The sequence below is a fragment of the Corvus kubaryi genome, unplaced genomic scaffold (assembly GCF_017639235.1).
Source record: "Corvus kubaryi isolate FWS band 111438036 unplaced genomic scaffold, C.kubaryi_AGA036_p1.0 37334, whole genome shotgun sequence".
Lineage (NCBI taxonomy): Eukaryota > Metazoa > Chordata > Aves > Passeriformes > Corvidae > Corvus > Corvus kubaryi.
Window position 1 is genome coordinate 16,053,737 of NW_024581108.1, and position 26,445 is coordinate 16,080,181.

General features: G+C 42.1%; 1 protein-coding gene across 11 annotated transcripts in view; it reads left to right on the forward strand.

The window, feature by feature from the left end:
- Window positions 1–26,445, forward strand: part of ST3GAL3 (ST3 beta-galactoside alpha-2,3-sialyltransferase 3) — a 191,470-nt gene that overhangs the window by 116,585 nt on the left and 48,440 nt on the right. For all 11 annotated transcript variants that reach the window (XM_042030504.1, XM_042030502.1, XM_042030503.1 and 8 more), the window contains 3 exons: window positions 3,903–3,997; window positions 16,712–16,775; window positions 24,538–24,633. In XM_042030504.1, the coding sequence (XP_041886438.1) occupies window positions 3,903–3,997; window positions 16,712–16,775; window positions 24,538–24,633 (255 nt within the window). The remainder of the gene's footprint in view (window positions 1–3,902; window positions 3,998–16,711; window positions 16,776–24,537; window positions 24,634–26,445) is intronic.

Genomic DNA, 26,445 nt, shown 5'->3' on the forward strand with positions numbered 1-26,445 from the left:
GAGATAAGGAGTAGGGAGCAGATTCTAGTCAAGATTCAGTGTGTGATTTTGTCCCATAGCTACCTTGCATAGGGACTGCAAGATGCTTTGGGAAGTCAGTGCTGCTTATGCTGAATACCTCAGTGCTCATCAAAGAGGAGTAGCTGTGAAGCGATCTCAGTATCAGGGACAAAATGGAATGGCCAGAAAACTTGGCTGGGGAGCCTCTGGCAGGCTAGTTCAGCCTTCAGAAATGTTTTGGGGTCACAACTCTTCTTGTCAGGGAGGAAAAAACTGGAAATGTAATGTTTCATCACGTAAGCCAGAGTTCTGTAGGCACAAATATATATCACATTTTTGTGTGATTATAGATTCCTGTTTAAGAACTGTTTCTGGCAGAACTCTCTCTTCCTTTCGCTGTGCATGGTGACAAATTGTTAGAGATTTTATTAATGTCTTTGTGTGAGGAATTCAAACTTGAGAAGTGGGAGAGATTTGTTTTGTACCTCACAATTATCATATCAAGCATTTAGTCCATTTAGATGTCATTTGTGTTTTAGCAGGGTATGCCATTCAAACTAGAGATTGTACATGCTTGGCATTTCCCTATCAAATTACACAGGTCATAAGTGCGTGCCACAAGCAGCCAAATTCCTCATCTTTTCAGGCTATCACATGCAATGAGATTGTATTATGTCTGTTCTGGAATTTGGGGGGTGTAGAGGGGAAAATTTAAATCTGAAAAATCTGAACTGTCCCTTTCTGCACCATTTTCCAAAGGAGCACAAGCCTGTTTTGGGTCTGGAGCGGTGGTTGCCACTGAAGCCAACCTGCCTTTCAGCAGCTGTGACAGGCAAAATGCAGCATCCCATACTGAGCTGCTCAGTACGTGCAGGGTTTTAACATCATTCGGAAACGTTTGCTTTCTCTGTTTGACAAACTCCCATGCATTCCTTGGAATGTATTTTAGGTGCTCTGCAGAGAGCATTCCCATGGCCTGTTTGAGGCAAATCCCGATGTTTCCTGAAGGGTCCTGGAATATGCCAGATGCAGTTCAGAGCTGAGACAGAACAGCCATGCTCCTGGAGAGTCTGGCAGACAGCATTTTCCTGTCACTGCTGGACATCAGTTCTGGCTTGCTCTGATTTATTGAGGTGGCAAAGCGCATGAGCTTACAGCATTCATAATTTCTTAATATTTCCAAAACAGAATTACTTTCAAGATTTATGGGAGCAAAATATCCTCTAACTTGTTCCCTTTTTTCCCATATGGATATAACATTTCCTAAAACTGTTCCTCCTTCTTCAATGAAGCAAAAGTATGAATTAAAAGTCCATTTCCCTCACCCTGTATACAGGAGTATTAAATATTACCAAATAATACTAACTAGTCTAAGGCTATTGTGTTCTTTGCTAGAAAAATCCCTAATTTAAATTTACTTGTAGCAAATACAATAAAAAGGTCAATGGCCATTTCACCCTTCCTTTGGCATCATGTTGGTGCCCTGGTTGCCACATGCAGAAGGGATAGCATAGAGCATTAGATCAGTCATGCCTTCAGCTTCAGCTGATTTGGGGAACTCCCCTGGGATCCAGAGAGTCCTAGGAGGATCTGACTTCCCTCCTGGTTTTACCAGGCACCTTGTAAAGGGGAATCTGCATTAGGGAGAGGCACTCCTTACTCCACGTCAGACTACTGTAAATTGTCTTTTCCAGGTGTATCACTTGCAAACAGGCCAGTTACTTGCATGTATGAATAACACCAGCTTCTGAGTTAGGCCTGACCTTATGGCCTGTATGTTCTTTCTCATGCAGTGCTTTAGAACAGGTGAACTGAGCTGGCAGAGGTTTTTATTTACAATGTACTTCTTGAATCCTCTTGTTTCTTGAGAAGAGAATAAAACCTGCTCATATAAGCATTTTCTGAAGCATCCAGGTTTTTCCTGGAGACTGCATGTCACGGCAGCAACGAGAGTAGCTTGCTTACCTTATAGAGCAGCCCCAAGGTGCTGGTGAGCCCCAGGCAACGCTGTCATCCCTCACTGCAGCTGCTGCATGGGGAGAACGGGACCACTCCATGGGATGTGGCTTCTGCTGAGAGTTCAAGGGGTGGCTGTAAAGGAAGGGCTATGAACATCTATGCTGTAGCCCTGCAGTTTATAAAAGCTCTTGCATTGCATGACAGTCCTGCAAAGATTCCTGTTGTTGTTGGAAGGAGGTGGAGATAAGTCCCCGGAGACCCCCCCAGGGAAACATAATAATTATATTTTGGTGCACCAAGATGTGTGAGAAAACATTGAACTAATTTGTCAGGTTATTGAAGTTTTTAGGATATTTTCAGAGTAAATGTGTTACAATTAATACTGTATTGTTCTTTATTTGTTTTTAAATAAGCCAGTGGGGTTTTTTTACTTAAGAGCTTCAGAGGCTCTTATATATCTAACATATCTCCCCCACCTTTTCCCAGATAAAATTATATATATGCTTTGTATTCTCAGCTCTGGAAAAACATTCCTTTCCTTCTAGATCAGCCGTGTCATCTGTGCATCTTGCTTTTATGGTTATAGATGATCTTATTAAAGATTGCATGAGTGGATGTGAAGCAGTATGCATGGGTGAATTTGAGTCTTCTTGTTTTGTTAAATTCTCTTGGTCTCTTTCCCATTTCCAGAGATTCCTGCAACCTGTGATTTACCTTGCATCTATGATAGGACTTCACTTTGATCGGTTTATAATTTAGATTTCATTCCATCCTTCCCTCACTGTGCTGCTGCTTGAAATTGTTACTCTGTACCTGGCTGTGGCATAGTGTAGATGAGTTTATCTTAAATCAGGTAGTCAAGTCCAAAGGTTATCTGATTGCTGTAAGAGTTGCACACTGAGTACAGAAACAGCCTGAAGGAAGAGCTAAACCCCTGGGTTACATCTGTCTTGCTCCTATGTGTAGGTTGGCCAAGCTGGATTTATTTCAGGAGCATGTACCTTGTTCTGTAGTGGAGGTGTTCTCTCTGATTCTGAACACATAGTACATTCCTTTTCATGGTGGGATGGATTTTGATCCAGAACACTCCTGCTACTGTTTTGATATGATTGAATGAACAGATTTCTAATAGTATTAGTATACTTTCTAGTGTATATATATACTCAGAAGTAGTCCCATATGGAAGTTAATATTTCTACATTTGCTAATTGTTTCCTTTTCTCTGGCCACTGTAGTAATTGTTTCTAGAAGAGACAAATTTTTTCTAGCTGCTGTGTTTGTGTGTTCAGGGTATAATTAGGATAATGTATTTCCATAATGACATGGTTAAGAAGGACTAGGTCTCTCATTTGTAAGGGATTCTGGATGGACCATAGCTGTTTGACTTGGCAGGAACCTCTCTTGAATCATTTATATGTTAATGAATGCACTAAAGAAGGCACTGAATTTCCATTTCCATTCTCTGTAAACTATGAGCTGCTTCATGATCTCCTGAACTGTTTTCTTTCTTGCCTGTGTGGTGATAGCTGCTGTGTATGTGCACATGAGTTAGGCCAAAGCAGGCTCCTCACACACTCACACAGACAGCACATAAACTGGCTTGGGCTCACAAAGCTGGAAGTGAAACTGCCTAAACCCTGCCTGCAATTTACAACTTATTGTAGCTAAATTAATAGCCAAACAGTAGTGGGGCAGTTCTAAATTGTTGAGTGGAAGTGATTGCTAGGTTCACGACTTGAGTGATTTGAGTGTCCTTGTGGCACAAATTCTGACAGGTTTGTTTCAATGCAGTCATCTTTGGGTAAAAGAAAAATCTTCTACATTACTCTCTTGCAGGTGGCAGTGTATAATCAGCACTTAGGTATGGATTCTCTCAACGTTCTTGCAGAAGTTTAACCTTCCCAGTTCAGGAGTTAATCTCTTTCTTGTTTTGGTTTTCTCAGGTTCTCGAAGCCGGCACCAATGTTCTTGGATGATTCCTTCAGGAAATGGGCACGTATCAGGGACTTTGTACCCCCCTTTGGAATTAAAGGACAAGGTATGAGAAAACTGCAGCTGTTGGAGAAGAAGGTGGTTCTGCAGATGCTTGCCCCATTTTCTTTTCTGTTTTGAAAACTCAGGTGGTCCTTTGGGCTCAGTTTATTTCCCCTGTTTGAGAGAATTATTGTAAATCCAGTTCTCAGAAATGCGGAAGGGTGTTTACAGCTGGACCGTGGACCTCAGAGGCTGGCCATAGGGAAGATGCTTTAGTACGTGAGGAGAGTCAGTGCAACAATGGCAATTTAGACCAACGACCACATTCTAGAAGAAGCATTTTGACATTGGCTGCCAGAGGATCTTGTAGCAGCTTTGGTGACAGCAGCAGAGAGTTCAAACTGCTTTGAAGTACCTTTAAGTCAGTAATTCTCTAAAGAACAGGAAAGATGCCTTGGGCTCGACTGCTGATACCAATCTTCATTTTCTTCTCATAGAAGTTGGGCTACTTATTGACTCATATGACAAATAAGAAAAGTATGTTCAGATGCTTTGATGATGATTTGTAATATGCGCTGTCCCCAGCTGGGCAGCAGGGGCTGTGTCTCAGGCGTGCTGTGGGAAAGCAGGAGTGGTGGTTGGTGGATGAGATGGGAGCCAGTAGCCCACCCAGCAGATGATTTATTTTGGGGTGACAAGCTCCTACCTATCCCACATTTGCTATCACACCCTCTCTGTCTGAGTGGTGGTGGAGCAGAAGGCTCATGCTCACTGTAGTGATTTGCTGCAGACTTTATGAGTTCCTGTGTATTTAAGAAGTTTTTGTGGTATTGAATCAACTTTCAAGATTCTTTTTTCCACTGACAAACTCAAGATTACATGTAGTCCTGTAGGAATTGAAATACCTGGTGGAGAAAGAACTGGTGCCACAGAAGGCTTGGCTCTGTGTCTCTCCCTGGAAACAGGTGTGGTAGTTGTCGGAACAATCTCTGATCAAATCAAAGGCTCTACTGACAAATTGCTTTTGGCTTGCATCAGTTCCCTTCTTTGTTTTGTCCATTCCTTGTCCAGTCAGTCTTTTGCAGCTCAATAGGAAGCTAATTACTGTCCTCTAAACCAGCCAGCAGAGTTTGCAGCAAAGAATTAACAGTGGCAGTGCAGGTGGGAGGCTACTGTGACCACAGGAGGGCTTGTCCCCTTCTAAACCAGCACACAAGGTGTACAAAACTCGGGCAAGGTGCCTGGCCAGCGTGGAGGTGGGATTTGCAGGTTACACACGATGTCAGCTAGTCCTAATAAAAATCATTCCGTTAAACTGAATCCAAATGGAGAAATTCACCAAGAGAGAATGACAGAACAGCTCTGGCAGCCTTCTCTCTGGGTTTGTTGCCAGCTTGTATCACCACTGCAATGTTATGTAAATCTGGTGTTTTATATTGGATTTCCTCAGTTAAAAAGAGAAATGAGAAATTGCCATTATTTAAATGGCTGTGAGCTGAAGCCATGGGACGGAAACCGTTGAATAGGTTATTTTTTTAACACCCTCCTGGGATTGAATTTTGTGCCAAGTTTCAGTCTGGAACAAGTTGTGTGTGTGGGAGGGTTGAATTATAAATCCGTGTAGCCCCGGATTTCTAATGGCCGTGCTGACAGGCTGTGAGTCCTAGCGATGCGAATGGCGCCCTTTCATGTTACACATCACTTGGAATTCTTGCATCAGTCTTTTCTGGCTGTCCCATGGGATGCATTTCGGCTCAGGCGACTGATTAGATGATGGGATCAGCACCTCATTAGGGCTTTCAGTCAGGGCAATCTAATGGTATCCAAACAAATGATCCAGGCAGGCAGCATGGAGCTCAGTCACGTGCTGGTGCAAGATGAAGACTCTCAAAGCTGGGATGTGCATGGGAAAAGGAGTAGTCAGGGTGGCTGAGAAAGTGTAGAGAGACGTGGCTGTGTTGAAACAGACGGGGCAGGAGTTCTGCTCTGTGTGTTAGGCAGCCCCCTGACACCGTCAGCTGGGATTTCTGACGTGCATCCCACTGGGAAAGGTAGTTGGTGTTCATAGACACCAACTGCAGCTGAGATGGTAATGGGAAGACCTTGCCGAGAACTGTGGTGAATATCACCTGCTGTTTTTAAGTCACTGTGATCTATTCCAAGTGCAAAATGGCTTTTTGTTTATTTGGGTTTTTTTGATTTTATTGGGTTTGCTCTTTTTGTGCGTGTGAATAACAGTTACAGGATGAGCTCACTTTCAGTAATGCTGCATGTTCCAAGGAACTTCTAGAAACTAATCTGTGGTAGCTTGAAAGTGCTACAGTTATGAAATCAAGGGATTCTTATCAGCTTGGAACCTAATCCACCATTTCTGCTTTCTCTTGTTAAAGTTTCTATGCTTACCTAAGTTTTGCTTTGCTTTGTCTCTGAAAAAAAGCTGAATGAAGTCCTTTTTTATCCATCTCTTTGTGTTTACTGGTCTAAGAAAGGACAGTTCCAAGATTGCAAGAATGAATCTTGCAATATTTAGGGGAAAGCAGTTTTTGAGGAGCATTGTCTACTGGGCTGCAGTAATTTGGAATAACACATATCTATAAATTACATGTAAAAGAGTAGAAATGGCTCAGAAATTTTCAGGGCAGGACTACTGCTCTTTAAAGATTATCGTATCAAGGAGAAGGCAGTATGCTGATCATTTTGACACAGTCCATCAGAGATTTTCATTTTCTTCAATGAGAATCTGATTGTAAAGACAGTTCTCCTATCTCCAGATGCTTAGAAGTACTCAGTACAACATAGAAAGTTTAACAGTGCTTCTTTGTGAAAGAGTTCTCACTCCTTTACTCCAGTGGTTATTTTCTCATTTGGCCATTAGCCTGGGCAAGGAGGTTTTATGGACAGAGTGCTCCATTCTTGGCATTTGTGCGTAGAAGCCCTCAAGGTGAATATGGTCCTGAATATGAAAGTTTTTAGACTTTCCCCCAAATGCTGCTGGCTCTGAAATGGACTATCGCAGTAGGAATACTGCACATCCTGTGTTGGATGGGAAACTGCTGCTATTGTCAGTTAACAGCCTTAGTGATTACTTGCATGCTATGAAAGAGGCACAGAATAAGCAGGTGGCAACCCTGCTGCTTTATGAGCAGGGCTTTGTGAGATGAGGCGTGTGGTAGAAAGTCTTGTGCAAACTCTCTTTGAACGGTGGTTCTGAAGGTCCTCAACAAGGTATTAGAAATAGATTAAGAAGAACTTAAGAGCAGCTGTTTTACCTTTTTCTTAACCTGTCTTAAATGGGCAGCGTTTTAGTAATATTGATATATTGTAGTTGTTGACTCTCTGTTCACCAAAGATCTGGGCCAAGGATTGGTCCTAATTACTTGATCACAATGCCCAGCAACCTGGGACAAAAGCAGAGTTGAGAGCTGTCAAGAGTGTTGGAACTGATCCAGCAGGTTGAAGCTATTGTTGCATTCATCACAGATGTCTGTAGCCCTTGTGGAAATTCTGGCTTCCTCTGTGTGCAGAGAATAGGGAAAATAATAGGTATGAAGAGGTGTGATTATGTTTTTACACCATGAATGGTCACTACCAGTATCTAGTTCGGCCATTCATGTAACAGTGGCTCTAGGTTTTGCCCAGTGACTTCTGCAGCTGGCTGTGAACCCATGAGATTATATTTCAGAATCTGGATCAAGATTTTTCTGAAGGAAGAATGTCCATGTTGACAAACAGGCCAGTGTCATGTTTGACTGCACTTACTTTTAAAAAATGAGATTGTCTGCCATATCAAACTTGTTGTCTCCTACTGTGGGACTTGACAGAGTCTGGAAACGGGGTTGGCCACTCTAAGTGGTTGGAAACGATGACTCTGTCTCTATTAATAAATAAAGTGGTTGTCCTGTGGTCGTGAACGCTGTTGAGCTCATTGTTCAAACAGATTAACTCCCTGCCCCCCACAAAAATAGAGTGGCTATGTCCAGGCTTCCTATCAAGAAAGGTCAGTGGCCTGTATTAGCCTGTGAATGCGTGAGAATTGTAGAGGAGGATGTTTGTTGGCCCTGGTGAGCACATCTGGGACTGTGCTAACACTTTAATAGTATGGACTCGAGTAGGACCCTGTGGGCCCATGCCCTGCTGCCAGTGTGTTTACTGGTGTGTTTATAGCCAGAACGTGGAACACGATAAATTGGTCAACTTTCAGAATTGTCAAGAAGATCAAACTGTAACAAGAAGCTGTAACTCTGAAAGCTACAAATGTCAAGGATTCCTGTGGGGGGCAGCTCCAGCTGCTGAGCACCCTCCTGTGTCCCAAGGCTATTGTTTTGGTGTTAACTAGGATGTTGGAGTGCTTCCCATGTTTCACCGTTTGCAAGGGTCTAATTTGCCAGGAATTCTTTCCCAGCACCCACCAAGTCTGCTGTTGCAATATTTTTCATTGAAGAGCAAGGAGACTGCAGCAATCTCAGGCTCTTAGAAGAGTTACATAGAGATTTTTTTAAAATTTAAATTGACATTTCTTCTTTTGGATTTGCACCCTTTCCTAGCAGTGCTTCTGTCAGTGTAATTATGGAGGTATGAACATGCCCGTGCTGTCCATGTAGTTGCAGAGATCCTCTAGCATGTGCACTGCTCTCAGGGTTAAATTTGTCAATGAATAAGCAATGGAAAAATTGTTTATAGTGTTAGTAAGGTTATTAATCCCAGAGGGCCTCCTCCCCGAATTTACCTCTGTAGCTAAAGCAAAAGGAAAGAGTTATTTGGAGAAGGGCAACAAACAAGACTGGAGAAATACCTGACTATTAATAGAATTTCTCAGTACATGTGGTTTGAAGAATATAAAAGGCTTTCATAAGAAAGAGTAGCTAGTATCTGGCATCATCTCTGTGTAATGAGGACGGGAGAGTTGCTGCAGTTTTTTTTTTTTTTAACTTAAGTGAAAACATATGGCACAGCATACACTAAAAAACTAAACAGACATGATCTATGTAATATCTCTTCCATGCATTTAGTTAGTAATTGTGTCACTGCTTTGCAGAAATTATAGGTCTTCACTTCTACCTTTGTTCCTGCTCAGCTGTTTTGAGCAGAGAGGCTGTTTTGTTGGCCCTGAATCAGTTTGTCTTTGAAGGTGATAGTTATTTCTTAGGCAGCGATTCTGTTGTCACCATCTCAGAATTTCCCTCCCATCAGGACACTAGGAAGTAATTTCTTCCCCATGGTGATAAGAGAATCTTAAGACCATGTTTGAAATGCTACAGTTTTATCAAATGTAGTATGAACTACTGGCCAGGAGACTTCATATTTTCGCTTGATACTGGTGGGATGTCTGGAACTGGTGACACATTCAGTGACAAAGGAATTAAGTCTTTGTCTAGACCACCAATGCTAATGGATGTATTGTGCAATGATTAACTGTTCTTATACTTGGTTTTATTTGGATGTTTTCTTTTGTGTCAGTGCTCCTGGGAAGAGCCGTGGTTCAGTGCTGCTCAGCAGTTGTTCAGTAGTCTCATGGGGCAGAGGTCATTCATCTCCAGTGAAAATGTTGAGTTTTCAGGCCTGCAAAAGCTGGCATATCACAGTGGTGTTGGGAGAAAAATCTCTCTTTTCATGAATGCTCTTTTTTGCATAGCTTTTTCTTTTACATTGACTTTCTTGGCATGAGCAATACTTAATCTCTGAGAAAACATATTTGGTTGGACATGACAAGTGAAATTTGCAGCTGATTCAAAAAAAAAAACATTAGAAAAGTAGGTCTTTTCTAACCTAATCTTCTAGCTCTTTGTAGAGACTGGAGTACCACATGCAGACACCTTCCCTGCATTTGACTGGGTCTGAATGAGGCGTTTTCTGTTTAATTCTCCAACTTTATCCTCATTTTGTTAGTGGCACTCTGTTGTACAGATGATTTTCCTACTACAAGCATTTTTTTGTTCTTCGTGTCTTACTCGTCTAACAAAAAAGCAGAAGCCATCAGTTATATATATGTATATGTATATATATATGTATAGCCATTAGTTCTGTTCAGAGTAGGTATTAACAAGATGGTTGTTTCTTCCTGAGTTGGAGGCACATTTCTGAACTAGCTTCCGCTAGAATTTTGCATTTGACCAAAATTGGTAATAGTTGCCATTATCATGTGGGAATATAGATATAAAAATGTTGATGTTCCCCCAGGGAATTTAGCTGATTTTATAGCCTAAAGAAATGAAATGAGAGGTTTGAAGAGGAAAAAAAGCTGTAAGTTTCAGAAGAGATGGATGGTTAACTTTTCATTACTGAAGAAAGTGTATAAAGGGAAGTTATGTTGTGAATTTTGAAGTTAAATCACTTCTCTTTCTTGAGCTCTCATGATGAAAGTACAATCCTCCAGTGCAGTCCCTTATTTCAATCAAAACCAATGCGTTGCTGTTGAGTGTGCCTAAAGAATAGTCCTGCTCCCAACCCACTGGGAAGGGAAAGGTGCCCCAGGGAGATGCAAACCTTAAGTTTGCAATTAATTGGATGACTCCATATTGGAGTTCTTCACAGAATTCCAATTGCAATTCTTCTTGAATTGCAATTGAAACACGGATATTATTCCTCTCTTCTACTTCCTGGAGAGAGGAGCAGGTCTTCTCTGGCTGTTGTGTTTTGAAGTGTCATTTATTAATGCTTCTGCAAGGATCAGAAGAATTAGGAATCGCTGTAGTAGTTATTGAGTTTTTTGGCCTTGAAGATATTGCCTGGCCACCTGTGAAGGGTTATCAAAAACATAGAGCCCTCTACAACAACTGTATTTATTTTTCTGCTTGTCTTTAACCAGCACACTGTGAATCTTTCAAGGACTGTTTTTATTTGGCGTGAATTTGCCTCTTTCTATAGACTTTATTGCTTCCTGTGCATTGAACTTGAGTTTAGATCAAAATTGTTAATGCATGGTTATTGCAAAATGTTGCCCATTTTTTTGCATAATTGTTTTTTAAATTAATGTTCCAACTTTCCAAGCCCTGGGATTATGTTGGGAACTAAGCTTGTATTCTGAAAAAACAAACTCTTGGTTGTGAAGAAAAGCTTGGAAAAAAAAAATCCCCAAAGGCTCCAAAACAACGATGTAAATGAAGAGTCCAAATGTTATGTATTTTATTTATATCTTGTTATAAAAAAAGGCCTTAAGGGCTTTAATGGAGCTTACATTTAATGCATGCCAGGTTCTTCTAAAATTGCTAGGGAGGATACCATGCACATTCAGTCTTTTTTTTTTCTTTTGAGTTGTGTCTATGCAACAGTGTATGCCTCTTGTCTTAATGCCATTACAAATCATCAATGGAGATATTGTGAGGAGCGGCAGTTTTATGTCCTGTTGTTAATAAAGTGCATCTCCAGTAAACCACCTAAATCTGGTACAGCTAGTGACCTCAAGAAACCACTCTCTCATATTTACACACAAGTTTTGATCTCAGGATAGACTCCTCAGTTTGTAGTTAGCTGTTTTTGAGAGCCAGTTCATGTCTTTGCAATGCACTGCTAAATGCTGGAATTCTTCATAGCTGCTTTTTCCTGCATTGGCCTCCTAAAGTTAGCTGATCAATAATAAAAAGAAGTGGTGCAGGAAATTTCAGACACATTGTTGTACCTGTTGTAATCACTGGATTCCCAGCTTCACAAAGATACAAATAATGTTGATTGTCTACAGCTGGACATGGTGTTTCTGGGAGAGAGAACAGACCATGTGGTGAGACTTGGGTCCATGGCCTTGTGCTGGGCACCAGGGTGGCAAATCACAGAATGAGTGAGGTTGGAAGGGACCACACTGGGTCATCTGGTCCAACTTCCTTGCTCAAGCAGGGTCATCTCAGAGCACATTGCACAGGATTGCATCCAGACAGCTCTGGAATATCTCCAGTGACAGAGATCCCACACCCTCTCTGGACAGTCTGTTCCAGTGCTCGGTCGCCTGCACAGTGAAGAAGTTCTTCCTTATATTGGGATGGAACTTCCTGTACATCAGTTTCTACCTGTTGCCTCTTGTCCCATTGCTCATCACCACTGAGCAGAGCCTGGTCCATCCTCTGACACCTCCCTTCAGATACTGACATTAATTAGGTCCCTTTTCAGTCTTCTCTTCTTGAGGCTGAACAGGCCCAGCTCCCTCAGTGTTTCCTCATAAGAGAGATGCTCCAGACCCTTCATCATCCTTGTTGCCCTCCACTGGACCTGCTCCAGGAGCTCCATGTCTCTTCTGTCCTGAGGAGCCCAGAACTGGATACAGATACTCCAGATGCAGCCTCACTAGGGCTGAGTAGAGGGGCAGAATCACCTCCCTTGACTTGCTGTAAAGATCATTCCTCAAAAGATGTAAAAACTTTTCTGTTAAAAGTCATTCCTCAACTCCCATATGGAGCAAGACCTTAAAGTAAAAAAGTGCTGAAGGAGAAACTTTATACAGAGCTAAACTTTTGGGTAGTGTATTAAAAAAAGTGTATGTACTGGCTTGTGCTTAGAACTTGTTTGTAAATACTGTGACTTGTTTAATCCATGGCATTGGTAGTGTTTAGTTTACTCTCCCCACAAAGCTGACACACACGTGGCATTCTGTTACCGTGGGACAGGGACCCATGTGCAGAGTCTCCTGGCACACTTTATGGGATGTCAATCAACCTCACTCGAGTCAGTCTATTCCCAAAAGCTGGAGCTGATGCCCAGGACCCTGCAGAAGTGCTGGCTGGAGGAGTGGCACCTGGGTGACCACCTGTGGGGATGGGCACTGGCCGTGGCTCCCAGGGCAAACACGCAGCACTGCAGCAACACGCTGTTCCCTGACCCTGAGGCATGGTATTCACACACTTACTGCTGGCACTAGGGGCCTGTAGACTTGCTGGGTTTTGGGGAAGGTGGCTGGTATAGACAACTTGAAAAATTACAGCCTCTTCTCTTGGCCACTTGAGAGTGCACGAACATCCCAATCTGCCTACTTTCAAGGCAGGCAGAAGGTAGACCCTACAAGATGCCTGCAGTAAGCCCTGTGGACTGGAAAGGCCTCCCTTTTTTTTTTTTTTTTTTTTTTTTGGTGATATGAGCAAGAAGTTTCTGCATTAGAAACAACAATTTTAAGTGTTGTTGACATTTACAGTGAAGGTCTCCTCCATTCCTTCATATAAATAACAGAGAAAAAGACTAGAATTGAGACTTAGGCTGGTTCTCACTGTGTGGTCACTGTCTGCCTAATTTCTAACTATTTAGTTTTTCCAAATGTCTGAAAATTTCAGGGTCAACCTGAAGTCAAGATGTACTTGGGTTCAGAGAAATCATGCAGTCCTGAGCTGGCTTTTGAATATTCTGATGTTATAAGGCAAAGTTGATAGAATATGTCAAGATAACTCAGGATTCTTAGATAAATGTAGTCAACTCCTGCTCTAGATGGGAGAAAAATGTGCAGAGGCTTCTTGCTTTGTTTTTATAGTAAAAGTGCATGCACAGTGGTTGATAGATGAATGGGTTAAATAATCTCCCACTCTCCCCAATGATCTAAATTCTCCATGACAAGAAAAAAATGTAATAAACAAGCTATGGCTGCAGAAAACTGCAGTAGATTGCTTGCCCTGCTGATGTGTTCATCTAGACAACTTGGTCTCTCTTTTGTCCTTGAAAAATTTCTTTCAGTGCTTGACTTCCAGTCAGTGGCTGTGCACAAATCCTGTTACTTGAACCAGGAAGGAAGTTTTCTTTGCAGTATTTGTTACGTGTACTTGCACCCGTTATTATCACTCAGTATAGAGGTGTATAAGGCAGACTGTGCTCATCACCCTTTTAGTTTCTTACCCTGAAGAGACCATGTCTCATCAATTAACTTGACATAATGCACCTGCTTTTCTGGTGCCCAATTTTCTTTAGTCATAGCCTGGAGGTGAGCCCTGCTTTGTGTCCTGCAGGTCACTGATGTCTGTGATAGTAGTCTTTGCAGTGCTGATTGCAAGTGACCCTCCGCCTTGCCCCAGCTATATTAAAAGATCCTGCCAGTGGTTCCTTATTGTTCTTTATTCCTTTGTGGTCTTGTGCAAGGTTGCAGATCAGCCATAGCAGCATCTGCTGATCCGTCAAACCTTTTCCCAGGAAAATACAGAAAATACAGAAACTCCTTCTGGAGGGGGTATTTTCTTTCCATCCTAGTGCCAGAGTCAAGGTGCAAGTGCAAATGCCCACCTCAGCAACAGTGTAGTAGAGTTCCAGCTCACCCAGAAAGATCTAGTGCCTGTCCCCTGTCCCAGCCATTAGCTTTTCCTGTGAGTGCTTGTAGCTCCTGCTCCTGGCAGACCAGGGCTAGACCAGATGAACTTGATGCCATTTTCGTTTCTGCTGTGGGTGAACATTTGACAGTGAAGTACTTTGTCTTTTATTGAGCTTCATTCAGCAGTTTTGAATGGTAACACTGAGATGTGTGCAACTTCCAAACTTTTTGGATACCACTTATTGTTGGACCATGGGGTCTGCTGAAGAGCTATCTCCTATTTGTCCATTCTTAATCTGTACTGAGCGCTCTATATGGTTGTTTGTTTTGCTTTTGTTTGGGAAGCACCTCCATTCCAAACACTGCCATATCCACTCCTAAAGTAGTTTTATTTCATTTGTGAGCATTCGCTAAGAAGGCATTGCTAATTATCTGGCAAGATGAGTAAACCAGAATTATGTGAGTGCATTACTCAACTGTATTCTTTTAATGTTCTTTCTAAAATAGTCCATCGGATGATCTCCAAGTAGTGCATGGTGTAACTTGTGGGTGGTAGAGCAAACCTGGCATAACAAAAGCTTGGTAGATGGGAGGTTGCAGCCCTTGACATGCAATCCTTTGATCTCTTCTCTGAGAATGTGTGAAAACAACGTCAGTAATGTATACTGTCCAACAAAAGTCAGTGCGTGGAGCAGGCCAAGGAGAGGACTGTGGCGTGGTGCCATTAGAGGTCACAGCAACCTACTGCTGTTATGGCAGATTTAGGGGAATAGCATTCCTGTCAGAGGGGAAGCCTGCTGCCTATGCAGAATATCAAAAGATATTCTTCAGATGAAGGAAAATTAAGCACCACCACTATTTTGTTATCAAAGTTGCTTTTACCCTTAAAAATTCCCTTACTCCACTCCAAGCTATGATGTTCTGAAAGTAATCACTCCCCAGCTTGTAATGGTTGGCAGGGGCTGTCAGTGCTGCCATGTCAAAAACTTCCCCAGGTCTCAAAGTAACTGTCAGAGTTTTCTGTTTATCACCTTTGTGTGTCTCGCCAGCTTGTTGTCAGGTTCAAAGCTCTTTGGCGCATGGGCTGCCTTGAGCTCCTGTGTTTATCCCACACATTTGTCCTGTTCCTGAGGAGGACACCTCCTCAGTGGAGAAGAACAGAACTCTTTATTTGAAAGGGTCTTCCCTAACTGTGCTAATTGCAGTAATTAGTGTCTGTAAGGAAAGCTGTTTATGTTCGATGTAAAAAATCACTTGTTGTAATGTTTCTGTATCATTTTTAGTCTTTTGTAAGGAAATGAGACTTATTTGTTCATTTTGACTGGTGCTTCCTAAGAACTTTTGAACTAGTTGACTGATATATTTAAGGATATTAGACGTATCTGCAATCTCCCAAGCAAAGATGGAAGGGGTCTAATTGTTCACAATCTTTTCCAGTATAAATGAAGCTCAGAGAAGCCATATTGAAAATCAGGAAAGGGAAGTGATTGAATGTCCATATGGATTGAGGAGAATTCTGAGCTCATGGAAGAGAAATCATTGCAGGTTACCAGATACAAAGAAGCTATATCTGACATATGAAATCCCTGATATGAAAACAGTTAAATAGCAGAAGAGAATTTCAGGGAAATATATCTGTTTGCTTTGGTTTTGTTCTCCTCTTAGGCATCTTCTTAAGACCACAGTTAGAGTCAGGATTTGGAGGCAGATGCACTTTTTGTCGGACCCAGCACAGACATTCTGAAATCACTGGTACATTTGAAAATACAGACTAGCCAGAATATTGCTGCTTCTTGGCCCTGGCCAAGAAGGGTCTTTACCTGGGTCATGGTAAAGGAGTTTGGAGCTTTATGGGGGAGAGAGGTGGAAAAATTAGGGGCAAATGACAAAATGTGAAGGGAAGAAGACTCAAAAATTTCCATAGCTGATAGAATTATTCATATGTAATCATTGTGCTTCTGCAGCTTAATGTGTTTAATTTGTGTGTGTGCCTATGCTTGCATAACTTACACCATCTGGTTGCTGCGCCATTCACTGGGTATCACTGTAGGCTGTGGTTCCATGGGCATTTCTTTATGCAATTGTGGTGCTTTAATTGAAGAAAGACAGACTGATGAACCTAAACTGAAAGTAACCTGAAGCATAAAAAGCATCCGTTTTAACCTGGTTTTCTTCCTGTATTCAGTTCGCCACTCAGCTGCATAAAAGCTTGTCTGAAGGCACGCAGTGACAGTGATGCTGGCCTTTGCATGTCTGAAGTGTTTGTGAAGCTGCCATCCCAGGGCAGTGGATATGAAATCACTGCTATAAAATGTACAGTGCTTGTTCCCTGTGACACTCTCCGTGCAAGGCAATTACACACTGCACCAGAATTTGGCACATAACACGTCTTTGCAGGCATGTGTGAAGGTCATTGTCCAGAGAAAATAGGAATACTCAACTTAGTGTTCATTCCTAATGAGAACCTTTCAGTTCCTTCAAGTAACTGCTTCAGAAGCTTTACATCACATAGTTTCTCATTTCCATTAGCAGTGAGAACTTGTTCCTAACATCTTCTTCCTTTCTCCCCAGATAATCTGATCAAAGCCATCCTGTCAGCAACCAAAGATTATCGTCTAACTCCATCTCTTGACAGGTAAGATGAGACACTCAGAATAGAAGGAGTAGAAGTGATTCTTTTCATATGTCCTAAATAAATTTTGTTAGACATTTTTTGCCAGAAATTATTGCCAATACATTTGGATGTGGATGAGTAAATCAGGAGCTGAAAATGGAGTTCTCTTTATAGTAAATCTGTAGACTCTGGAGACCTCTGTTAAGTCAAACATAAGTAGGAAAAAGCATTTACCTTTTGACTATTTCCTAATCTATTATTTCATATGTTGTTTCAAGGTGTCCTCTTGCCCCGTTTTCAAATTAGTTAATAGCAGGTTTTCAATAAACACTTTGCTCTTTTCCAGCCTTTCTGACAAAGCAACAGGATCAAAAGAAACTTTAGAGGGAAAGAAGGGACTGGCTTATTTCAGCAATGTTTTTCACTAATACCTCACTCTCTCAAAGTAGGAATGTTTGGTTGTGTTGACCAAGCCTGTGCTAGGATGAACAGGATAGCAGTCTCCTGGGTCCTGTGGTATTTGAATTGATGCCTTTAGAAGAAGCTCCTGTGATTCTTCAGTCCTGTTTGTAGAGGTTGTTTCTGAAACTCACTGGCATGTTTACATTCAGCTTCCCAATGATAGTCCTTTAGTCCTTTCTGTCCTTGCTTTTCTGTCATTCCTTCCATTTGTCCTGCAGTTTTGGTTTAGTGCCATCTCCCGGATTAGGTTTAGGTTTTTTCAGAAGCTGTCAGAGGTTTTTACTGAGACATGATCTCTTTTCAAAGTCCTGGTAATACTTCCTTCCAGTAGTATTTGACTCAGGCTAACAACACAGTTCCTGCTTTCTAAACACATGGGTTTTATTTCCTGGCCCAGCTCCCCTTCTGCCCACTTTTCATGACAAATTTCATAAGCTTTTCCAGCCTTTCCGTAGGTCTCCACATCTCTCATGCTGATTGTAGAGCTTGCCTGATGTAGCTGGGAGTTACTCTCTGTGTGAAAGTTTATTCTTAGTCTTGCACAGTCGATGTGCTAATTTAGGTTTCTTTGAAGTTTGCCTTGCCTCACAGCAGTGCCAGATAGGGTTAGCCTTCAGATTTTGGATTAATTTGAGAAATTATGTCCAGAAGGTAAAACCCTTTTACAAATGACCTTCTTACAGATTTTGCACACAACTGAGTCTCATCCATCTGGGGTTTATCTCAGTTCTGGTTGGAGAGTTAAGATTTTAATCTGTTGAAAAATCCACATATAGACTCTTTCAGAAGGTTGCTCGTAGGAAATTAGTGTTAATGACAGAGGGCAGGTGGAAGATTCTTGCAGTGAAGGTTAATGTAATTGTGACCCTTGCTGCTCACCTGTTTTGTGAGGAGTAGAATGTTTCAGGTTTTTTAAAAGTAGTTTTGCAGGAGATTCTGAAACATAACCACTCTAGCATGAGCTGCTCACCTTGGTTTGTGCTCCTTATAATGGGTTTGGTGCAGAGATAGGAAAGATCTAACACTCAAGCCCCGTGAAATGTATGCAAAGTCCCTGAGATACCAAGTGCAAATGAGACCTCAGGAACAGGGTAGTATTTCTGTGGTATTCCAGTAACAAGGTTTGGTGGTGTGTAAACACACAGATATCTGGGGGAAGTACTGTTTCCTTGGGAATTATTGTGATAAATCTGTATCAGTGGATGTTGGTTGTGTAGTACATGTGCCTCACAGTCAAGTACCTCCCAAACCCCTTCCATGTGAGCAGGTCTTAGGAAGGATAAAAATGGAAGTGTGTGTGAGAGAAAGGGACAAGAAAGCTTGGGATAGCAAGCTGCAAGGTGAGAGCCTAAAGGAGGAGGTGGATGGAATTGCAACAGAAGAGTTATTAGGAGAAAGAGCTTGGGAACTGTCGGAGGTGTTAAGGCTGCCACAGTGCTGCTCTGGGACACCAGCTTGTTGAGTAGGGCACAGATGAAGACTTGGGTATGGTTCCAGAAATGTTCTTCAGCTGTGGTCCTCACTGAATTCCAGTGCTGGCAGCAATGGGTATCTGCCATTTTGGATTCCTGAAAAGTTGATGGAGCAGACTGGTGGAGGAAGGTTAGCTCCTTCCTCATCTTGTCTCAAGCTCCAAGCATATCCTAACAGTTACTCTCCATGGCAGCCCCAGGGTGCTGGGAGCAGAGCCTTGAATTTGGCTACTCCCTTCCTGCTCACTGATCAAGCAGAAAGTCCAGACCTCTCCCCTTTGCTCAACACCTTGGAGCAGCTGGAGAAGGCCTGACTTTAGGGACCGTGAAAGATCCCTTCCAACCCAAACTGTTCTTGGTTCTATGATAAAGGACTGAGTAAATGTCTTATTGTGGAAGACCTAGATAAGAGACCCAACTCAAGTCTGTGAGGTACAAGGGGTCATGTTTGGGAGATCTTGTGAAGCCTTCCACTTGTAGGCTCTCAGAAGTCTAGTGGACTGATTCTAGAAGCATGAAAAAGGCTCCAGGTTCACCCTCTTTTCAGCAAGGAGTTACACCAACATTTTCTCTGTTGGCAAAGCCAGTCTAAGAAGCCATATTTGCTGCTGCTGCTGCCCTTCTCCTTGTGCTGCTGCTGTTGTTTGAAAAGGGACTTTAAAGTGGATCAGTGAGATGATCCAGTTTATGAGTTTTTGTCTCAACCCAGGTTATTCCAATGACTTCATTTCCAGAGCTCCCTGTCCACTGAGAGTGTGGGCACAGAGCAGAAGTGGCAGCAGGTGAGGCAGAGACTGGAATGGGTGGGGAGGGTGAGCACCGCCCAGCCAACTGGAATAAGTGTTCGTGTAACTATACACTGGAGGCAGCTTTCCCAGGGGAAGGGTGGGAGAGGCAGGAAAGGTGAGGTCAGAGCAGTACATGAGAGCATAGGAAGGAAAGAGAGGATTAGAGTTGTATGGTGGAGGATCTCTACACCAAGCCTTTGGTCTTGTTCCTACCCAAGCTTCTCCTTTTCTGCCCTCCTTCACAAAGGTGATCCTTGAGAGGTTGCATTCACTTGCCTCTTATAAGCCCTGGAAATTAACTTGTTTGTTTGATTATCCCTGTGCTAAAGGGCATCCTGATGCACCTTTCCTGACACAATGTACTGACATGGTGCTGAAATGAGGCAAACGTGATCCTTCCGGGTGTGCATGCACTTTTCATCATCCCACAGCAGCTTTGCCAACTCACTTCAACTAATCCCTCCATTGTGTTGTAACTAGCAGCAGCTGGAGGGCATGTGAACAAAGGCTGTGGTTCACACCTGTAACACCACGTACCTGGTGCCCTGCTTTATTCATGACTCCTTATTACAGCACTGTTGTGTTGAACAGTAACCTGCTCCTGCTCCAGGGCAGGGGGTAGGTGAAGCTGCAGTGGCTGAAGCTGCAGTGGCATTTGGGAGGGTAGTTACAACTCATCCCTGAGCTTGTCTGGAAAAGATTGGAGATCCAGGAACTTTCTCTAGAACCACTGACCTCTTCCTTCAGAGCTGGCATGTCTTTCTCCCTAACACAGGTGTTGGTGGGCCTCATCTTTGAAACTTCTTGCCCTCCATTGGCTTTTCCAGGCCCACTGACATTAATGACATTTTCACTGCTTGATTTAGTGACTCCTCCAGTGGCCTGTCCCTCACTCTGCAAATGGATCAGGGCTTGATTTCTAATTCCACAGCCCATCTGCTGGCTGGACTTCAGTGGATTTTGGGGTTACCTCTCTGTGGTGATGACATGTAAATTTCCTATGTAAAGACATAAATATAAAAACCTGACTGACCTTTTTTGTATTGCCTCCAGGTGGTAATGAAAGAAAACTGAGAGTTTGAGTTATAACTATCACAGTCTTTACTAATGCAGTATATTACCTGAACAAGTGAGGAAGGAATTTGATAGAGCAAGAGAGGTGAGTGTGTCCATCTGGTTCAGGTTGATAGCACCCATTTAAGTAACCAGCAGCCAGATCAAACCAGAATATGCTAAGCCTCCTTAAGCACCAGCTACCCTAAAGATGTATTTTTAAATTATTCTGTTATATCTTTCCTCAAAGCCTTCCATTCCAAAATTGCGTAAAGAAAGGCTTTTTCTCCCCGATAAATCCCTGAAGCACTTCGATAAGAGAGGAAGGGGAAGTAGGAATTGCTACAACACATACATGTGTTTACAATGCTATATTGTTCAAGAAAATCTGCATGAATCCTGCTTTTGGTGTAGATGAACTCAACCTTGGAGTGTCTGTGTCAAGAGTCTGTACATCTGGCTGCAGCTCCCACCTTAGGGCTTTAGGGAGTATCTGTTGTGGAAAGTCCATGACCATCCTTCATACCACCCTGGTAGCAAACTGAAATGTGGGCTGTGTCTGATGTGTTCAGTCCTTGAGCTCTTCTGGAAAAGAAATAGAGCTTTGACATACTGTGTAAACAAGCACAAAGGTGTTTGCACGCTTCTTTGTGGAGAAACAATTGAGCTGTAACCGATGCTGCTTGCACTGTGTGTTTCTTCACCCAGAAACTTGCCTGGAGCCAGCAATGACTATGCAGGTTTCCCATGCTCAGGCACCATCAGTAGACAGAGTACATTTGAAAGAAATTTAAGCTGTTAGAAGATCAAAGATGAGACCTTAGGGTCAGATAGTTACTAATGAAAAATCTTATCTGCAGACTTAAGGAAAAAGGAGAATGCATTTAAATATGTCAGAACCATGAGGATAGAAGAGTGGTTCAGATATGAAGCTGGGCAAAAGTGATTAACCTATCAGTTACAGTGAGTAAAGGCAGATCTATTCAGTTAAGTATTTGTTTCACTTTTGGGGGTAAAGATAGAAAGATGTCTCATTTTACAGCAACAATGAAATACTTTGTGAATTTTTTATTAGTAACTACAAGGATATTAAAGGACAATTGTATGTATTTTTAAGTCAGTAAGCACTGAAGAGTGTTTAAAGAGTTAACTAAAGAATTATTTTTGTTATTACTGTTTGTTTTTTAGCCCTTCTTGAAATGTTTGATAGATCAGCAAATGTTGTGCTATTCCTGGAGAAATATGGGAGATAATAAAGAGATGGTTGTAAGTTGATTAGTTTGGTTTTGCAGGAGAATCCTGCAGAGGACAGAGCTAGGATGGTGGCATAACTGATGTTATGTTACTTTGGATTTGTGGAAATGAAATCTTGCCATATAGAGGACGTATTTTTTGGATGAACTAGAAGCTTGAATGATAAAGGTAATCTCTTAGAGGCACACATTAGTTATTTGTCTCAGTCCATTATGTTCTGATTCTATACTACACCACTTAGAGGTATCCTTTTTAGAACTAGGATATGTTACACAGCTTTAAAAAGTTATTGTCAGAGTTGATAATTAATCCTTTAGTGACACCTCTTGTGTAATCCTGCTGGCAGGTGTTCACAGGGGCTAAAACCAGTCTGGAGTAAATGTGAAATTACACTAAGAAAATTTGCCACAACCAAAGACTGGGAAAGTAAGGAGTAGAAGGGCCAGGTCAGTCTTAGCTGTTTTGTTGCATCCTTCACTGGAGTCAAATCAAAAATCAGGCATCACAGAGGTAACAATGCAAGTCATGTTTACAAGATGAAGATTATATTCTGCAAACCAATGACTGTAAGAAAAGGATTGGAATGATGTAAGTAAAATCTCTGTGTAAAAGGCACTCTGCCTTGAGCAGCATTAGCTCCGCATGCTGATCTTTCCAGAATCAGTACTTTGGAGATCTGGAGAGAAGTTGAGAATTGTTCAGGGAGGTACTGCAAGAGTGACTCAAGACCTAGAAGAGCTGCTATACTGTGCAAGATGTGATGAGCTCACTCCAGTTTATATGGTCAATAGAAGATTACGAGTGGGCTTTAATCAGTCTGTGAGTCCTGTGTGGGAACTGGGCCATGAAGCTGCTGCAATAGCTTAGGCTGGTGGAACTGGTTCTTTTATCTCTTGTGCAGCAGTTCATGCTCACCAGTCTGTCCTGTGAGAGGAAAATGTTTATACACAGTGCTTTGTCAGCAAGTGGATCTTATGCAGATGTGGAAGGGACTACTGACAGTAGATGGTGCTTTAATTTAGCAGAAAAGCGAAGAAAGCGATTAAGTGGTTTGAAGATGAAACAAGAAAATCTGTATTCAGAATTGCTAACAACATCCTAACAGTAAGAGGATAGAGTGGAGTGCCTGGAGCTTGCAGCATTTGGATTTCAGCATGGTATTCTTCAAAACAGAAAATTCAGAGTCATAGCTGAGAGACAGCTGAGTAGAGAAATTACAGCATTTCACCCAGCAGTCTGTTGTTCAGGCAGCCAAACTTTCCTGTCATAATCATCAAAAGAGTGTATTTCCATCTGAAATGTCACTTGGCCAGAGCCGAACTATGTCCTTCTCCCTCCTGCAGCACCTTTTCCTTAAAGGTTTTGACAAAGCTGTTACCATCTTTGTCACTTGCTTTGGTGTACTTGGGGCTGACTCTTCCTTCCCTCTTTGTCACAATATACTGCCTGAACCAGTTCTTGTGTCTGATTTCTCCTTGTTGCCAGAGCTGTTTTTTTTTTTTTTTTTTTGCTATGCCATCATGTATAAAAGTCTTTCTCTGTTGTGCTTTGATTATCACAAACACACTTCTTCAGCCCTTGGGGACACTGGGCTAATATGTCCATCTGCTTGAGGAAGTTTTTTCTTTTGGAAAGGCTCGGATCTTGCAGTGGAACTTTATCTGGGCAGGGGAAGCTGTTCCTGAGCATTTCTTGGTGCTGTTAATTCTGCACGTGTCTCCAGCTAATGGCTCTGTCAGCAGAGTGACCTTCAGTGGTTTAGCTCAGTCTTTTGAGTGCACTCCAGCTCTGCTCTGCAAAAAAGGGATCCCACATAAGTAGAGTTTTCCTCACGCTGACTCTTTAGACTTACCACAGAGATGACAGCCTAGAAGCGACCAGTTGACTGTGCCTGCAACTAGGAAGGCTGCCTAGCTCAGGAATCTGCTCCAAACAACTGATTGCCTTGGACCCTTTCCGAAAAAGGCTCTGCAGACACGTATTCCTTCAGTGAACTACCAGAGATGGAGGCATGTTGCCAGAAGAGCCAGCTGCATTTGGGATTAGATGGCTGGAAAGAAGTCCTTTCTCTGTCTTCAAAACAAAATCGCTTTTTAACATCTGCTGCAGAGAGTTCTCGTGACTCGGGGTTCCACAAGAAGCTGTTCTCTTCCCTCTCTTTCCTGTTTCTTTGTTAATTAAGGTTATTTTCCTTCCTCACCTATTGTGTCTCCATATATGTTTCCGACTGGACAGGCATGCGTGTGTGGGTCTTTCTTTCTCTGAATTTAATGTTTTTCTGTCTCTTGAAGTCTCACGATAGCAGCAGCGATTTTGCTCTCAGCAAGGTGAGCACACCCCAGATAACCTGGCAAGATCTTCCTGCACTCATAAAATTGCTTGGAGAGAAGACTTCCTCACTAAGCCTTTGGTTTATTGTTATTTCAGTGCTGAATGAATAATGAGACGGTTTAAGTAAACAGATGGGTTTGATTCAAGCCCATCAGACCAGGGGTGTGGGGGAGAGGAGCTGCTTGTCCTGACAGCTCATCTCATTAGGCCACACGTGGTGCGAGGTGTTGAAAGCGGTTTATCACGTGTAATGCCTGGGCATGATGAGGTGAGCTGGGGATCAAGTGTATCTCTGTCTCCCTCTTAGTTCTTGGTATTTACAGAGGTTTCCTGTAGTTTTCAGATGCGTGCAAACTAAATATGTACTCTCTGCGTGTTTGAAGTTCTGTTACAAAAATCACCTCTCTCCTCTGTTTCTTCCAGTCTCAGCTGCCGGCGATGTATTATTGTGGGAAATGGTGGAGTACTTGCAAATAAGTCACTGGGATTAAAAATTGATGACTATGATGTTGTTATCAGGTGAGTCTTTGGCATTACAGTTTTCTTGTCACATATTCAGTTTCTGTATCAGTTCACTTGTTGTGCAGGCAAACTTTAACCTGTACTAGTGACAATATCCGTTTGTATGGAAGCATTAACTTACAGGGAGAGGAAAAATAGATCTGAGCTTTAAAAGGTTTGTTATAAATGATGATCGCATCAAAGGGTAAAGGCACTCCTCAATCTTTCTGTTTTCCACAGCTTCTTGGGAATATGGTCTTTTGTATGATATAACTTGAACCTTCCTTTCATAGCTCCTTTCTAAAAGCTGCTGCTTTTGTGATGCCCTTAGGTGGTGAAGCAGTAACTCACACTGTTGGATCTGCTCCCAGATATATCCCCTATGTAGCTCAGGGGAGTATTATTGGTCATACACATGTAGCATTCCCCAGGAACTACACCTCACAGTCAGGATGGGCAGGACTAAGAATGGTGCAGCATAGGATGTTAGGAAGCAGGAAGCCTCTATGAGAGAGGACCCAGTAGTGATTAAACACCTGTAAGTGTGCCCTAGAAACTGGCAGTACTTTGGCTCTGTGTCACTGCAGATGACAATGTTGAGTAAGGGAGCAGAAGCAGAGTGGTGGGAGTGCAAAGGACCACAGTCAAAGTTAGGACTTCTTGCTTTTGCAGAGGACGTGGATCATCACCATCTCAGAATGCCTGAAAAACGTGCTGATATGTGAAATCACAGATCTAGTCATAACTCTTAGTAATAAATCTGTCAAGTCAGGGAGGCGTTCTGGGTGACTGGAGATTAACAAACATAATACCTATACTAATGGAGAGTGAGAGAGTGTGTGTAGGAGGGAGGGAGGATGTGCTCTAGGGAACTATAGACCCATTAGTCTGACCTGAAAAAAAAAACTGCAGAGTTTTTCAGCAGGTTTTGAGTCATGAGTAACAAAATATTATGATGGTAAATAATAAAAGTGGGATAACCTTCAATGTAAGTTTATAAAACTGGTTTAACATAGTCTAAGTTGGTATTTTTTTCCTTAGTAAGATAACTGATTTTATATTAAAGGAAATGTATCTGATACAATCTCTCTCAGCTTTGGTCAACTTTAAGATGTGGTGCCAAATAGCAAATTCTTAGCTATGGTAGAAGAAAGAAAGAGATTAATAAAAGAATTTAAGACAGGCATTAATTGTCACAGTCTCTATTCTCTCCCATGTGTCAGGAAAGAATAGAAAATACAGAGAGAAATAAACATCCTCTAACTCTGGACAAAAAGACCAAGAAGATCCTTTTCAGTCTTTGGTTCCTGTGAATGGTTCCCTGCTTCTCCATCAGTGTGCTGGACACGGGGATGTCTGTTCAGAACAAGACAAAATTTTTACAGCCTTCTCCTGGTTCATCCCACTATCAATTGCTAACAAAGAGCTCTTACTACTTGTCATAGTCAGGTGACTTGTAGTTATTTCAGCTGAATTAAAGTGCGGTTATAGCCTTTCCTTGGGCTCAGATTGTTCAAAAAGTAGCAAAAGGATGGTTTCAATCCATCTGGACTAAGCCACCCACTAAGATTTACATCAGAAAGTTCCACTATTTAATTTCCAAATGAAAAGTTCAACTTTTTCTCTCCACATCAGTAAATCTATGTCAGTTTGCAAGCTGAGAGGATAAGAGGGCAGCTAAGCACCTGTGCTGTTGGTGGGATGGATAAAGGAGAGAGAAGTCAACTGTAAAGGTTAAATGAAGCCAGGTGCTTGGATATGTATCCAACTGCTTGCTTTATTCCTGTGGAAGCTGGGGAAGTCCCTTGTATTATAACATCCTTTTTCATA